This window comes from Mchenga conophoros, linkage group LG5 (assembly GCF_057382185.1).
Source record: "Mchenga conophoros isolate Kocher_MC1m ecotype Shallow Benthic linkage group LG5, M_conophoros_male_GT1.1, whole genome shotgun sequence".
NCBI classification, from domain to species: domain Eukaryota; kingdom Metazoa; phylum Chordata; class Actinopteri; order Cichliformes; family Cichlidae; genus Mchenga; species Mchenga conophoros.
The window spans coordinates 7,258,641-7,276,504 of NC_140530.1; the positions used below are offsets into that span (position 1 = coordinate 7,258,641).

Sequence of the window (17,864 nt, forward strand, 5' to 3'; positions counted from 1 at the left end):
TGTATAGAAGTTTTACTTTGAAAGGTCTCCCCGGAACCCGCCCTTCTTCTGAAACGTGTCGCTTATTTCTCGACCACCGGGTCGTTGAGTGGTTGGACCCTTTCTGTGTCCGCGGGGAGAAAGGGGTTAAGCGGACATTTGGAAAGACCCTGTCGTGGCGTATAAAGGGCCCGTTACCCACGCAGTCCGGCGGCCTGTGCTGGCACCACAGCGGCAGTGATGCAGCCTTCTCCGTCGTCTCTACAAAGGCACACAGAAACGCGTCGGTAACCGAGAGAGACACGGCAGACCAGCGGAGTCTGCCGCCCGGGGCCCCCTCGTCCTCCCTCACCGCTGCCTCCTCCTGACCCGGCATGCGAGGATGTCCAGGAAGATAAGGAGCGGCAAAGGTCGAGCAGCGAGCCGGATCGATGCTCCCACGGCCGGTGAAGTAGACTCGACAAAAACCGTGTAGTTCGCCTGAACCCTGGCAGGATTGGGCTCGGCTTCTCGGTGGCTTCCAGAGACTCTCAGGATGAGGAAACCCAGAGTGATCCGGATGGTTTTTGCCTTGTCCCTGGGATGTTTCGTCATGGTCATATTCTACTTTAACAGCAGTCTGAAGCCAGGTGAGTATAAATCCCATAAATACACAATATTTCCCCCTCTGCTCTGCTTAAACTTGCTTCCACACCCTGCCATCGGAGCGCTCATTCTCCTGCATCCCCGCTCTGTCTGCCTGCCGCTACGCTAAGAATAAAACTAAAGCTAACATGAAACATTAGAAATTAAGCGCCCCGTGAATAGTTTACACAGACGTCCCAACCTGACACCTTTCAAGCAAAGAAAATATTTCATCACTTTTATCAGTTCATCTCCATCCATCTGCAAATGACTCAAGTATTTAAATATGAGGGTTTGTTTTTTTCTTTTATCAGTAACAAAAGAAGTTTGATTAAATATTAATTTATAAGTTTTTCTAAATTTACATCTAACTTTATCTCATATGATCTATAGTCCCATAAAGGGTTGTGTGTTTGTGAAGATCTCTTGTGTGGAGACAAAAGTGTATCTGATGTATGGGCTCTAGTTTAAAGTGTGCAGCAGACCAGCTGGTCCTTTTCTGTTGGCATATGGGTTTGCCCATGCCTTCATAATAAAACCCATTCATAACCCGCTGTGTTAATGGGTTGTGGCATACTTGTAATCCAATACACATATCAGTGAAGTGCATGAAAGCAGGCTATTGAGACATTCTTAGCCCAGCTATAAAGGATTTTTTTGTGCGACTTGTTGGTCCTTGTCATTCCAATACTAAAGCGTGGCCTCCAGCCCATTGTCATTTCACCCCGTTGTGCTCCATCCCGATGTCTTTATTTTCCCATGAAGCTCAGATCTAAATTGAGGAACAGGAGAAAAACTTCCATTAGCAGAGTGTTTAGCACAGTGTTTCCTCAGCTACAGGGAGGAGGGCTGGGAGCAGACGCAGCTGGCTGGCAGTGGGGTTGTCCCTTCGGTGGGATCTGCTTCCCTCTGCCACATACAAAGGCCTCTTTCACACGTGCTCAGCTATTTTAGGGGCCTAAAAACTGTAGGTATAGCCCATATTGTGAGGTGGATTCACGTTTAATGGCGATCCCAGAAAGTTTGGGTGTGTGACATGTCCATAAGTAACTTGTGAAAGACGTTACTGTCAGTGTAGTGTTACACTGTTAAAGTCAGGGGTATCGGTTATGATAGCGTGACTGATATGCTTTTCTGTCAGTAGGTTAACGTGTCAGTGCGGTAGGTGTGATTGTGTAAGATACAGTCACAAACCGTTACAGGTGTGTGGTTGAAATCAAAATCAAGGGTGTGGTTCTTCGGAAATGATGCGATAGTGCTGCAAGATGGTCTCAACATGCAGTTGTAAAAGAATAAAGTAACAGTCTGTGCTGTTTAGTGTATTTACATTAAGTGATGTTTGCATTTACAGTAGGATCTCGCACTCGCATTGCTTTTGATTTGATAGTCATACTCTAAAAATGGGACACTAAAAGCTTGAGGAATTCTTAATCATCCAGGTAGAAAATCCCAGAAAGTTTTCGTAACCAAGTTTCTTCTTCAGCCTCACCTGCATTAACAATAAAGTTGGATAATAATTGAAACAAGCACCGCAGACAAACAAAGAGCCAGAAGATCAGTTTCATGATCATTATTATGCAAAGCGCCATGACCATTGGTCAGTGGCCACGTGTACTTAAATCACAGCAATGTAAGATGGTGCAAAATGTACTCTTAGCCCCCCTCACCGTGAACGTAAATAGGAAATGATCACCTCTAAACTGATCAGGGGGTTTCCTCATCATCTTACAAACCTGTGTTCATCTAAAAGCTTCTACTGCTGATCATAACAGCTTAAAAATGCCTCCACCAAATAAATATTGTCTTTCAATATTGCTCTGAAACATGGTGCTTGTTGTTTTGACAGTATTACAGAAAGCTTTATCGCGCCAGTCCAAAGGACTAACAAAAAAATGTGTCCTTGATAGTACTAGAGGCTAAGGTACTGCTATCCAGACGCAGGACTTCACATTTCTGACATTTTGAGGAGCAAATTCAAATTAAGAGATAGAAAATTACAGATAATCCAGGCCTTTGTGACATGTTTTTAGTGCCAGCTTCATAGATTAACAAAACTATGTTTCATCTGCATGTCAGTGGAAATGTGTATATATTTATTTTAGCAGGCGATCTCATAGAACTTCATAACTAACCTTTGACTTGACTTTTACATTTGTGACTTCTAGATAAAAACATTGGTTCATCTGTGTGCACGTCCTCGTGTAGCTATACTGGACAAATTGCTTTTGCTTCATTGTAACTAATAAAAACGGGAGACATGTCCTAGCAGGAAAAGCAGGGGTGTGTTAGTGACAGTAATGATGGTTTGCTGCTCGGTGATATAATGACTTAACGAAGCCATCGGCGGTCTTATTGGCCACACCTGTGCTTCTACTTCGTGGGAAATTCAGCGTTGGTGTGGAAGAGCAGCACACTAGAGCTGTCCCATCAAAAAGTGGCACTGCAAGTTAAATTTTTTATGTCCTTGTTAAGTAAGCAGGTCTTAAAACAGCGTCATACCCTAGTCTCTTGAAAAAGAAGGTAGCAATCTTGATCAGTCACCATCCATTTAAACTGGCTTTTTCACAAGGTTGTGCGCTTCACTGTATAAAAGAAAGGGGAGCGCTTGATTCGTTACAGGTCCAAACGAGAGCTTTCTAGCCAGGATAAATGCACAAAAGCAATTGTTTCCTCACCAGCTACAAAAATCGGCACTGAATGATTTTCCAGTCCGATCGACAGTGCAAACCCCCAAAATTAAAGATGCTTTTGTTTACGATTACTGTAAATTGCTATTGTGTATTAATTTGCCTTTGTGAGTTAATTTTGATTGAATAGGTTTACAACCAGTGCTTTGATGAGACACATGGCATAAGTGCACACATTCCTAGATGCTGCCTCTGTTTTTTTTGGGGGGGGGGGATTGGCTCCACGTATTCCAAACACACCTGGAATGCAGCTCACGCGCCGACCATTAAACCTGCCTGTCTGCTCTAAGTGAATCTAAATTGGTTTCAGATATGCAGTTAGTTAGGGGAGGTGAAGCCGCTCTATCTGGGGTAAAGGTCAGAGTGTTTTTAGGCGATGTGAAGCTGAAGGAGAACAGCCGCATAACAAAGGAACATAGTGCCAAGTCAGAGTTAGCATAAAATTACAGTGCTTGGAAATGCAGTGCTAATCCAAATTTAGCATAATTGCATAGATGCAGAGTGGCTTTACTGTAACATCCTGGACAGAAATAGTTTTTCAGAACACGAGTTGCCTTTCATGCTGCAGAAACTTAACCCTTTGTGACGTCTTCGTATCCGGTCTTTGAAATTCACATCTGTTTTAGAAAAGCTGACTTTGTAAGATGGGCTTATGTGTCAGCGTGAGAGGTCTTTACTACAGTCGCCACTATGATTTCGCCTTTGGGCTTTTAGACGCATTGACTGAAGAGGAAGAAGTATATCATAGTCTGGAATGTGGTGTTGTATGTTACAGCACAGTGAGGGACTTCTCCCTTTGTTTTCCTGGGAGTAAAATCCAGGAACATCACACATACAGATGTGAGCTGACTGCTATGAGTGTAGCTAGTTGTAGCTGTTTAATCACAAACAGAGCCTGAGACTATTGTGTGGGCCTCGGGGCAGCTGTTGTTATTCATGTACTGGAGACTTACCGTACCCCCATCTCATACCTCCCTTGTCTAGGCTTGACTTGAGGCCACAAAAGTCATAAAAATTAGCTTCCCAGAACTCTGTCGGAGCACTGACGAAATTGTTGCGGCGCTCTTTGGAAACTAATTTTCACACATGGTCACTTGTGGATGGGACATTATCCAATTAAAAGCAGACGCATCCACACGGGAACAGTGTGTGACTTGATCTTCGTATGCTGCGGCGTGCAGTTGCCAATTGAAACCGCTCGCTCCTCCTGGCTGCTGTCAGATCCCCGTCCGTCTGCGGTGACATGGGGGGTCGGGGTGGTCCTGCTGTTCCAGCCTGTTCTCCAGCCAGCTGCATATTCATGAAACGGCACAGCAGGAGCTGATAGCACAGAAAGTACTCTGGAGGAATTTTTTCAAAATTACATTAGGACCATCTGCTTTCAGAGCCCGTATCCTCAAGTGATTTGATTTTTCTGGTTTGTCCTTTCGCAATTAAAGTTACTGAATAAGTCTTCTGCTCTACTATTTCAATCCAAGTGCTCTGTGGTAGCCAAATAATTCAACTCATCCCCACTTTGGTCCAGACTAAATTACACTGGCAAATATTGTCTGGGTTAGGGTTGTTCTGGTTCAGTAATTTTAGTCGCGCTCGATTAAAAAGCCCACGCAGAGCCAGGCTTTTATTATTCCTCACTCAAAGAGCAACAAGAGACATGACATCATGTACAGGTACATGTTTCTACATAAATTTTACATATACAGGTGCAATGATCTTTTCCTCTTTATCAAGCCTTTTCATAAGGCATATATGATATATATTGATCATATAGTGTATATATAATGGAAGCAATAACATTTTTTAAAATATTTTATTTTTATGTTAAAATAATAAGTGGGTATACAGAGGGCTGTCACTCCTGGATTCCTATTGCAAATTGATTAGAATGCATGTCCATGCACGTTAGGCTTATGTGTGGTTGTAAATTGGCTGGTGGGATGGTTAATGTTAATCTGAGGTAACTAAAGTTTATACAATGAGGTGATGGTGTAGAGTGCTCGGAGTGATCAGGAAGAGTGCAGAATAAATACCAATCTATTTGATTGTGTTTACTAATGCATGCAGTGTTTGTCACAGTAAAGTTACTGACCGCCCTAATGTATGGTAGACATTCAGTGTCCTCAGATGATGAACCTTAATAACTTGAATCACCCAGTAAACAGCTGTCATTGTAGGATCACAGAAATCTGTGACACTGACAGCAGTGACTAGTGGTTAAAGTGTCGCCTCACAGCAGCAAGCGTCCTCATTTTTTATGTACGTATAAAACAGAAAACTCTAACACCAGGCTGTTAAGGTCCATTAGTGAATTTAACACATCATTGCTTTTGCATATGAAGAAAGTCGGAGGTGCCTAGACCCACGGGAGATTCAGTTTAAGTTAAATGGACCTCAGGATTTTACTACACTGGTGAAACATGCAGTCGGGTCAGTATTTTCCTGTGTGATGGATATTTCTCTTTACGGCCAAATATGTGTCTATTGTCACTGTTTCCAACTGCTCAAATGCAGATGTGATGGATTTTAGTCAGCCAGCTAAGGAGTCGCCCCACAAATGCACATTGAACTCTTTTACGCTTCTGCACAGGATCATAGGGACTCCTGGATCTGCAGACATTCTTCTAAGACTCAGCAAACAGACAGTACACCACCCACATGCTCCTGCCTATGCACTAACACCCTTTTCACACACACACATTTGTGGCCTAAAAGGATCAGGCTTTCCCTTGTACAGCGTCAAAGCTACTCTTTGGCAAGTCAGGTCAAGGAAGGGGGGGGCAGTTTTCCCAGTGGGACCTAAACACAGAGCTCATTTCATGGCTCGGACAGCAGGAACACACATCGGCCTTTCTATATTTTGCATTTCCCCAGCATTTGGTTCCGTGCGTACCGTAAGGAATGCTGTAGGCTTTGGGGGTCCAGACAGGGTTAAACCAACAGGACGACGTCTTCCTTTGAGTCTGCCTTAGCTGGGGTTGGTGAGTTTCAGACGTCTTGTATCAGTGGAGGAGTTAAGGGCAGCTGAGACACTGTTTTGTTAGAGTGGTACACGGTTATAACCAGCAGCTTTTTTTTTCTTCCCCCTTCTAATGGCAAAACATAGCACACATTTTTCCACCTATATCTATGCTGTGCAGTGTGTCCTAGTGTCTGCGCCCAGTCCTGATATCCAGCTATTCTGACATTTTAAACAGTTTCTTGATATTTTCACCTGCCCCCCTTTTAAATACCTCATGACAAAACTTGGACTGTAAATTTCCTTGCTTGCTAATTGATGCCAAGTTAGCAGATGACAGATGAGACACAAACCTTTTCAGTGTGCCGTCTCACCCTGTTGCTGAAACACTCAGTTTTCCAGGTGTTTGTCAGCTTCTGAATCATTTCAGCCGCTACCTCTCTGTTCCATTTTAGTGCTCTCTTTGGGAGAGGTCGCAATGAAATGTGTTTAGAAAACAGGTCAGATAAATTGGTGCGCTGTGGCAGAATGATCTCCTCACCTCGGCAGCTCAAGGCAAAAGACAAAGCCTCCTTTTGGCAGCAGCATCCGGCTGCATGTGACGCTCTTGATTCCAGTAATAAGGCATCATCTGGCTTTTTGGCAGAGGTGAATCCACTAAATGAGAAGATTATTTAAGTGTCAAAAGAATTGATGCTGATTACTGTGAAGCTTGCTTCTTATGTATAAATCTCTGAGTGTTTGCTGTGATCAGTGATATTCTTGTTATTGCAACAGCTAAGTACTTTCTAAGTGTTTTCCCAGGCTGTTCGCCTGGTACCTCTACGTTTGCCTATGTCAAACCAGGAGCCAAGTTAATGTTGAGGGTGCTGCACACTCACAGCAACTTTTTATCTCAAGGTGATTGCAAAGTTCGGCTGGTAGGAAGAAACCTTTCTGCAAACTGAGTCTGACTTTGACTAATGGCAATCACTCTGTAAGATTGTTGAAGGTTTGCTGGTTGGCTTTTGGTTCTAATCCTCTAGAAAAAGAAGGCTGCTCAGCGCGATTCTAATTGCTAATTTGAATTGTTGAATTTCTGTCTATATAGAACCAAATTGCGTGTAATGATATCAGACTGATAGCACAAGCTCTGTCTCATGGCAACATTTACGGCAGGTTTTAGTAACATGGTTGGCATGCTTGACAATCTCATTTTGCAGCAAAGTAACTGAAATTAAATAAGTAAATCTTATTGGATTAACACATTGCATAGTATGGGCCAGTAATATTGGCCTGCTGGTAAACCAGTTGGCTGTTTGTACCTCGACGGTGTTCCTATGGTCAGAAAGTTTAGTGTGGAACTTTGTAAAACTCCACTTTTGATGGTTGAAAGAGCGACCACCACACCGTTTTCAGCTGGAAGAATCAGAATAATTTGTCAGTACTGACAGCAGTACCAATGCTAGCTAACTGAATGTAGTGTGTGTCAGGCACTGGCTTTATATGGGGTTGTAGTGGTTATTTGTGTTTATGAGTGATAAATTATCACATGTGGTCAAAGTGTAAGTCAAAGTGTAAACGATTGTAAAATGTGACGCTAACACAACAGTCATGTTCAACTGTTGAAATCCTGCTTATCAGTAAATCCACAAAGTACCAAGTTTGATATGAGCCAATGCTGTCCTGTCCGAATTCAGGCAAACTGTGCTTCAAAGACTGGACAGAAGACCACGTGCAGATTTGTTGACATTGACCAAATTTGACTGAAAACAGAACTCACTTTAGCAAAATAAGTGCAGTTTTTATAGGTGTTTTGGGGAAATGGCTGCTTTGTTTAAGTTCCATGGGTCATTCCACACAGTATTTTAAGAGAGAGTGCAAAAGAACGAAATGCAATGCATCCCTTTTTTAGCTTTTATAAATTGGTCCTGAATAACTTTAGTTGCAGCCAGACTGGGAATTTTGCCTCTAAATTGGGTGCATTCAAGTTAAGTGGGAAACACTGTAAACTGTTTTAATGGTTGCTATCTGGGTAGAAGCCAGTGCAAGCTAACACTGAGCAGCTTATATTTTTATTGAACTGAACATTAACATTTAGTGCTATATCTGTGGTAGGGCTGAACGATTATGGTCAAAGTGATCATTTTGATCACTTGTTAGTCAGTATTGGTGTTCATTCACTTGGTTTGAGTGAATCTTTGGCAAAGATTTTGGTGACGTCAGTGCACCTTTGTGAGCGCTGATGCACAGTATGCATGCTCGCTTTAATGGACTTTTATGGAGCTGATGTTGGACAGTTCACGTCAGCAGCCATGTTTTTTTGTTTTTTGTTTGTCTGTTTGTTTGTTTTGGCCGAGTTTTATTTAGAACTGCAGTTTTTGGTGTTTTGTTTTTTTGTTTTGTTTTGTTTTTTCAGCCAGCTGATTGCTTAAGAGTATTTCTGAAAAATGGATGATGATGATCCACTTCGAGGCATGAGTGTGGCAGACATTTGAATTCTGTTGTATATCTTTGAACGTAGTCTTACTAGTCCAGGACACTTCAGAACGGCTGTGACTGTCACATGCTGGCATGCAGTCGGAGCTCCTGATTTGCTTTTTGCTTTGCATTCTATTGGCTGAGCACATATTTTAAATATGTGATCGTGTTCATTTAACTGTGGGAAGCTAAAATCAAGATTAAAATTCCATTAACTGTGCAGCCTTAATGTGTGGTGAGAATGCTGGCCAGTTGTAAAAGATTGCAAAATGAGGCGGCTGATGCAACAGTCACGGTCTACTGTTGCAGTCCTCCTTATCAGTAACTGCACCTGGCATGCTTGCTATAGACAACGCTACGCTGACCAGATTCATACATTATGTTAATAAGTACATGGGGATGGAGTGTCTGAAATAAGACCGGCACTGATATATGATCTTTATACAATACTGTTGCACAGCTTCAGCATTTCTCTAGTTACTCTCACCTGCTGTTAGAAGCTAGTAAAGACCTGTGATTTCAGTTGTATGATCGACTGTGTGTCTCTCGCAGGTATTCTCAATGATTCTGTGTAGTATGCTCATTACTGCATGCTGGGCTGCCTGCAGTGAGCGTGTTTACAGCTCATAACCAGTTTGCCATGAGTGACCTGACCACACCACAGGGAGGAGAGAGGTGCACACATGTGGTCACTTGAGTCTCACAGTAGCCTGTGCTCAATAGTGTTGGGCCTGTGCAGTTTCCACCATTACAGCATCATTGTCTCCAATTAAAGCAGCTAATTAGTAACAGATCCTGAGCTTTTGTAAATCTAATTGTCTCCAGATGACAAATGTTGCTGTTCGTGCAAGTTTGGAGCGTAATGACTGCATAAAAGGCAGACTTGTACATAAGGCGTTTGTGCATACTGCCATTTGAATAATGGCACAGCACAGGAAGTCATTTGTTCAATGGGCAGTTAGTGCTGATCTACAATACGGCAACAGTGATCAGTGAGATGCTTGGCTACAAGTTGAACAGCCACAAGGGGCAGTACCCTCCATGGAGAAGGAGGCTAGAGGGCAAGATCAAAGTAGCACGGAGAGAGGTTAGCCAACTAACGGAGTTGCAGAAAGGTGCGACGAATAAGGTGCCTAAGAAATACAGCAAGCTGTCCATACCTGAGGCCTTGGAAACTGCCAAGCAAAGACTCACAGCCTTGGCCAGCCGCTTGAGGAGGTACACCAGAGAGATAGAAGGCAGGAGAATAAACCAGCTGTTCTCCACAGAACCAGCAAAGGTGTACTCTCAGTGGCAAGGGAACAATAAGAGAACAGCACCACCAAGGCTGGAGACGGAGCAATACTGGAAGAGCATATGGGAGAAGGATGCAACCCATAACGGCAATGCTCAGTGGCTAGAGGATCTGAGGGCAGACCACAGCGACCTCCCTGAACAGGGTCCAGTAACCATCACAGTGGCAGATATCCAAGAAAGGGTCTCCAGTATGAAGAGTTGGACAGCACCAGGGCCCGACATGGTTCACGCCTACTGGCTGAAGAAGCTGACTGCACTCCACGAGCGTCTGGCAGCACAAATGAACCAGCTGCTAGTTAACGAGAGACACCCGGAATGGCTAACTGAAGGCCGGACGGTCCTGATCCCCAAGGACCCCAAGAAGGGACCGGTCCCCTCCAACTACCGACCAATAACCTGCCTCAGTACTACATGGAAGCTCCTGTCAGGGATCATATCGGCTAAGATGAACAGGCACATGGGTCAATACATGAGCGGGACACAGAAAGGAATTGGCAAGAATACCAGAGGCGCAAAACACCAGCTACTGGTAGACAGAACAATCAGCCGAGACTGCAAGACCAGACTGACCAACCTGTGCACTGCCTGGATTGATTACAAGAAGGCCTATGACTCAATGCCCCACAGCTGGATACTGGAATGCCTAGAATTGTACAAGATCAATGGGACCCTAAGAGCCTTCATCAGGAACTCAATGGGGATGTGGCGTACAACACTAGAGGCCAACTCCAAGCCCATAGCACAAGTCACCATCAAGTGCGGGATCTACCAAGGAGATGCTCTGTCCCCACTGCTGTTCTGCATAGGCCTGAACCCCCTCAGTGAGATCATTAACAAGACTGGCTACGGATACCGACTACGGAACGGAGCAGTTGTCAGCCACCTCCTGTACATGGATGACATCAAGCTGTATGCCAAGAGTGAACGAGACATCGATTCACTGATCCACACTACCAGGCTATACAGCAATGACATTGGAATGTCGTTCGGACTGGAGAAGTGTAGTCGGATGGTAACAAAGAGAGGGAAGGTAGTCAGAACTGAGGGGATTGAACTACCAGAAGGCAACATTGCAGACATAGAGGACAGTTACAAGTACTTGGGGATCCCGCAGGCGAATGGGAACCATGAAGAGGCCGCTAGAAAAGCTGCAACCACCAAGTACCTGCAGAGGGTCAGGCAAGTCCTGAGGAGTCAGCTGAATGGTAAGAACAAGATCCGGGCCATCAACACGTACGCCCTGCCCGTGATCAGGTACCCTGCTGGGGTAATAGGCTGGCCAAAGGAGGAGATAGAAGCCACTGACATAAAGACAAGAAAGCTCCTTACCATGCATGGAGGGTTTCACCCCAAGTCCAGCACCCTGAGGCTGTACGCTAAGCGGAAGGAAGGGGGCCGGGGACTGGTGAGTGTCAGCACCACAGTCCAGGATGAGACAAGGAACATCCAAGAATACATTGGGAAGATGGCCCCAACTGACCGAGTGCTCAGTGAATACCTCAGGCAGCAGAAACCCAAGAAAGAGGAGGGAGACGAGGAACCATCATGGAAGGACAGAGCCCTGCACGGTATGTACCACCGGCAGATAGAGGAGGTGGCTGATATCCAGAAATCCTACCAGTGGCTGGACAAAGCTGGACTGAAAGACAGCACAGAGGCACTAATCATGGCAGCACAAGAACAAGCTCTGAGCACAAGATCCATAGAGGCTGGGGTCTATCACACCAGGCAAGACCCCAGGTGCAGGCTGTGTAAAGATGCCCCAGAGACAATCCAGCACATAACAGCAGGGTGCAAGATGCTAGCAGGCAAGGCATACATGGAACGCCATAACCAAGTGGCCGGCATAGTGTACAGGAACATCTGTGCCGAGTATAACCTGGAAGTCCCGAGGTCAAAATGGGAGATGCCCCCAAGGGTGGTGGAGAATGACCGAGCTAAGATCCTGTGGGACTTCCAGATACAGACGGACAAAATGGTGGTGGCTAACCAACCGGACATAGTGGTGGTAGACAAACAGAAGAAGACGGCCGTAGTGATCGATGTAGCGGTTCCGAATGACAGCAATATCAGGAAGAAGGAACACGAGAAGCTGGAGAAATACCAAGGGCTCAGAGAAGAGCTCGAGAGGATGTGGAGGGTGAAGGTAACGGTGGTCCCCGTGGTAATCGGAGCACTAGGTGCGGTGACTCCCAAGATAGGCGAGTGGCTCCAGCAGATCCCGGGAACAACATCGGAGATCTCTGTCCAGAAGAGCGCAGTCCTGGGAACAGCTAAGATACTGCGCAGGACCCTCAAGCTCCCAGGCCTCTGGTAGAGGACCCGAGCTTGAAGGATAAACCGCCCGCAGGGGCGTGCTGGGTGTTTTGTTTTGTTTTTTATATATATATATATATATATATATATATATATATATATATATATATATATATATATATATATATATATATATATATATATATATATATATATATATATACATACATACACAGAGACAAATATAAATAAAAATACAAGTGAATTGCACATTTCAAGTATTGAATCTATTGCACTGTTGACTATTTACAAAAAGTATTGCACAAGGTATTGCACAGTGAGGTGAAGAGGCACTACAGCTTAGTTGTTCCCCCCTCCTTTGTCCTCCTGTTTCCCCTCCCTCTCCCCTCCAGAGAGGAGTTAAACAGTCTGATGGCGTTTGGGACAAAGGAGTTTTTAAGTCTGTTAGTTCTTGTCTTGGGGAGAAGCAACCTGTCACTGAACAGACTCTTCTGATTGTTTATGGCCGTGTGCAGAGGATGCCCAGCATTGTTCATAATGTCCAGCAGTTTCTTTAATGTCCTTTTCTCTGCCACTGTCACCAGAGTGTCCAGCTTCATGCCGACCACAGAGCTAGCCCTCCTGATCAGTTTCTCCAGCCTGGATGAGTCCTTCTTTGCTGTGCTGCTCCCCCAGCACACCACAGCATAGAAAAGTACTCCAGCAACCACCGACTGGTAAAACATCCTCAGGAGCTTCCTGCAGATGTTAAAAGACCTCAGCCTCCTGAGGAAGTACAGTCGGCTTTGGGCTTTTTTATACAGGTGCTCTGTGTTGCATGACCAGTCCAGTTTATTGTCCACCCACAGCCCGAGGTACTTGTACTTGTTGACCACCTCCACCTCCTCCCCCTCTATCTGAACCGGCAGTGGACCTTCTCTGGACCTCCCGAAGTCCACAACCAGTTCCTTAGTCTTTGAGGTGTTGAGTTGCAGGTGGTTTGTGTGACTCCATGCGACAAAGTTCCTCACCAGACTTCTGTACTCCTCTTCCTGATCATCCCAGATACACCCCATGATGGCCATGTCATCTGCAAACTTCTGAATATGGCATAGTTCAGAGTTGTAGCAGAAGTCAGAGGTGTACAGGGTGAAGAGAAGAGGGGACAGCACAGTTCCCTGTGGTGCTCCTGTGCTGCTGACCACTGTGTCAGACGTGATGTCCTTCAGCCTGACGTACTGTGGTCTGTCGGTGAGGTAGTCGGAGATCCAAGCCACCAGGCAGGGGTCCACCTCCATCCTGTTCAGTTTTTCCTGAAGCATACAGGGCCGGATGGTATTAAAGGCACTGGAAAAGTCAAGAAACAGGATCCTGACCGTGCCTTTTCCCCCATCCAGGTGTGAGTGGGCTCTATGCAGGAGGTACAGGATGGCATCCTCCACTCCGACATCCGCCTTGTATGCAAACTGTAGTGGGTCCTGGGCATGTTGTACCTGTGGTCGGAGGAAGTTGAGGAAGCCACACAGCTGCTTGCAGATGTTTACTCCAGTGAAAAGCAGCCTGGCCTTGTCTCTGTGAGCAAACTGATGTCATTTCATTGTTGATGCGCTGTGAAGAGCACGTCTCTAACAGGAAGTTATGTGTTTAAACTTGAGTTTAGCCATGAGCCAGTGGCTTCAAGACAAAAGAACCAAATCCTAAAGTGGATTTTTTTTTTTTTAAATCAAATGATGAAGATGTTAATTGAAGGGACAGACTTTATTCATTCCGAACTTTATAAATAATCCCCCTTTTTCATTTGTTGAAAGTGACAGGTATCCCTGCAGTCCAGCACCTGTGGACATCATCACATGCTTCCTTCTTTGAGGTTTGCTGTTCACTTTTGGTCTCAGTAAGTGAAAAGCATGCTGGGCTGATGTTAGGTGAGCGACTCTGTTCTTTGCCCTGAGATTTGGGTTATGATCCGTTTGCATTGTTATACACCGTCTGAACAGTTTCGGAGCATTTGTCTGAACCTGAGCCTCTTTGGACCTCATAGTGGTCCAGTGAACTGCTTCTGTGTAACACTTGAAACAAGTTCAAGTACGACTTTTATCTGCTTAGTTTGCTGTCGATAATGAGGGAACCTGGCTGTTGGACTGCTTGTCAGTGAATTTCAAGCCTCTAAAACTGGGGGAGTTTGTGAAAATGGATGTAATCATTAAACAGTTAATGTGATATTTTTCTTCACATTGTGGTTATGGAGCAAGAAGAGTTCCGGTTTCAGAAATATGAGTCAAGTTAAATTTAAATGGCAGCAATACAGAAGAACATTTATGGAGTTTTCTGAATGAGTTTCAATGGATTATTGCCTGTATCGCTTGAACCTCCTGAGCAGCAAGGGGTGAACATTTGTTAGTGAAAATATGGAAATTTCGTGTGTGTGTGTGTGTGTGTGTGTGTGTGTGTGTGTGTGTGTGTGTGTGTGTGTGTGTGTGTGTGTGTGTGTATTTGAATACTTGAATTCCTTGAATCGTCAAACATACTGGGAAGTTCATGAATTGAAGCAAGGTCTAACTTGTGTAGAAAGGGATCACTAATTGCAGGGATTATTCTTCCTGGAATCGACACGCACGCTAAAAGCAAAGTTGGTTCAATGCTGGATTTTCCAGAAAGAGGCACCGATGTCACCCTGAAACTACACTGCACCAGGTGGTCTGAGTTCAGCAAGATACTGGAAACCTAACCCTCTTCAGCTGAACTGAATCAGCAGCATGAGGACTTATTCTGTGAGCTTTTCACAGCAGCTTCAGATTGCCTGATCTTTGGACGGAGCTACGCTAGCTGTTTCTTTTCCCAGTCTTCTAACGCAGCGGTCCCCAAACCCCGGGCCACGGACCGGTAGCGGTCCGTGAGTCGTTTGGTACTGGGTCGCGAGAGTTGAGGCTCGGGTGTGAAATGTATGGTTTTTATCAGTTTTCAGCGTTATTTTGTTATCGTTTTTATCGTTAACTCGGTTTTCCTGAGTCTTCACATGTGTTATGAATAAATCTTCTTTTTTTCGGTACCAGTACTAGTTTTATTTTGTTGTATTTATCCGCGACATCTTAAAGGCCGGTCCGTGAAAATATTGTCGTGTATAAACTGGTCCATGGTGCAAAAAAGGTTGGGGACCGCTGCTCTAACGAAGTGCCTCCTGGCTAACTTCATAATTTAAAACACTAAAATGACTCGTCTCATCTGAAGAAGGGGACAGATTGCAGTTTTATCTTCAAGCTAACACTTACTGGCTAAACACACCAGAATACATCTGCGTTTCATTTAGGGAGTGTGCGTTTTTCATAAAAACATCTGATGAAGCGGGGCTATCTATGTTTATCTCTGAGGAAAAAACAAATAACCTCCACACTACGCTGCAGATGGAGTGAAGATATGGCTTTTATAGAAAGTGACTACGTCCACAACATGCATGCAGATCAGATGGAAGTGTCTCTCTCAGTAACTCAGTCTCGTGAGTGTTGATTGTAACCTTACATCTGTGGCCGGAAAGTGTACGATGTGATGAGCTTGTTCTGTAAATCAAATAAGCTGTGCTCCTGTGGGGATGTTCGCAGTGTCTTGGAGTCCTGCTGCTCCCTGTTGTGTCAGCGAGTCATGGTTCAGCAGCGTGGTGCTCATCTCTGCTTTCACTGCAGGCAGGTTGGAGTGCAGAATACTTGATGGTAGATGTTGTTCTGAGAGCTCGTTTTCATTTTTCTAACTATGATGAAACTGTTTGAGTGAAGCAACCACTGCCTTTTCAAACCAGGCCGCACGCCTTTGCATCTTTCTTTTTTTTCTCCAACGAAGGCCTGCAGCTTTTAGGAGGAACACATCGACTACCTTTACCCAGATTAAATCTGAGGATCATGTGGTGAAACTCTATACATGTCCAATATCTGGAAGGAAACAAATGATGGCTCTAAGCCAAAGGACATAAATAAGGTCCTTTTATCCTTCCTTTCAAACTTGAGTCTGACATAACGTGGAAAATGAAATGTTCTGCCCGGCCAAAACTCTTGTTCCGTTTCTAAAGCACTCGAGCAAATAAAAGCAGCGATAACAAACCATGAAAATTTACTTTATTGTTTCAGTGCAACGTTTTTGTGCTCAGTTTGTGTTAATGTTCTACAGTGCACTTTATTCTCCTGTTTTATCTGTCTAATGATATACCACACTGTATTATTATTTATGATAATGGTAGTTAACACCAACAGTAGTAGTTAAATAGTAAATGAGCTGATTCTTGTGTACTGCTTGGGTTCAGTATCTTGCTTGAGGATATTTGGCTAATTATAATTTTGGCATTCAGTAATTCAGTGAATGATCAAATAAAATAATTGCGCTGCACCTCTTTATCCTCGGCCTTTGTTCCTCCCTGAAACCCTGCAGTAAGCTCACGCCCCTTCAGGCTGCAGCATGTTAAACTTCAATAAAAGCGCGAAGTCAGCGACTGATTGGTAATCATGGGATGGACACCGTCCCCCTTCTAACTCATCTCATGTTGACAGTTTGCAAATGTATCGTGCATATTTTCTTTAAAATGTGTCCACAGAAATATGAACACCAGCCAAACTACCACAGTCAGGGTCACAGGACCACATTTGGGCGTGATGACACACATTCACAAAAGCATTATTAGTGATAATTCAGCGGTGACTGCTCCATAACCGATGTGCTTTTTCCTCAGCCTCAGAGGCGGTGGGTGAAAGCGGCAGCAGACAGAAGTCGAGGAGGAGTCCTCTACAGACGCTGTACGATGGCGATCAGGTCAGTCTAACGTCATGTGCACTTTAAATATTTATTTGTAAGGATTTATTCCAGGATTACTCGGGGTTATTTTAACAAACTTGGCAAAGGTTATGATAAATAGTCATTTTGTGATTTTATGATTCTTTGTGTTTCTGGAACGTTCTATGTTTGAATGAAAGAGAGCACACATAACCAGACAGGATAGGCCGAGTGTTTAATGACAAACAGGGTCTCATTTTTAATATTTAATAATAATCTTCTAGCTGTGGAAATTCAGTCCTCCTGCAGTTTGTTGGCATAAATAAATCAGTGTCCAAAACTCTTGAGTCACAATTGTTTATACTTTGCTTGGGGAAAAAAGAAGTAGGTGGAGTGATTTACTGAAACATGCAAACATACATGGAAATGCAGTGTAACGGTAAAAACAGACTTTGTACAATTCTAACAAGCTTGAAAGTTCACATTTGGTGTGACCGCCTTTATTCTTCAGAACTGCTGGAACGCTAATGAATGCTTTCTTAGAACTGACTAGACTTCAGAAATAGTTCTGCAGGCTTCTTGAAAGACACTCAAAAGCTCTTCTCTGGATGTTGGCTGCTTTTCGTTCTGTGCTCGGTCATGATGATCCCACACTGATTCAGTCATGTTGAGGTCCGTGCTTTGGGGAGGCCGATCCATGGCTGATAGGAAAAAAACCACAGAGGTTTTTAAGGAGCTTGGAAAGAAAAGCGTCTGGACTTCTTTAAGTTTCCTTGAAGATGTTTCACCTCTCATCTGAGAAGTTTCTTCAGTTTGAAGAGCAACTGGTGGAGAGTCCCAGTTTTTAAACCCTATGG

General features: G+C 44.2%; 1 protein-coding gene across 1 annotated transcript in view; it reads left to right on the plus strand.

The window, feature by feature from the left end:
- Positions 1 to 17,864, plus strand: part of chst13 (carbohydrate (chondroitin 4) sulfotransferase 13) — a 26,410-nt gene continuing 8,546 nt past the window's right edge. Inside the window, exons 1-2 of the mRNA XM_085272986.1 lie at positions 1 to 608; positions 16,967 to 17,046. Of these exons, the coding sequence (XP_085129112.1) occupies positions 515 to 608; positions 16,967 to 17,046 (174 nt within the window). The 5' untranslated portion in view covers positions 1 to 514. The remainder of the gene's footprint in view (positions 609 to 16,966; positions 17,047 to 17,864) is intronic.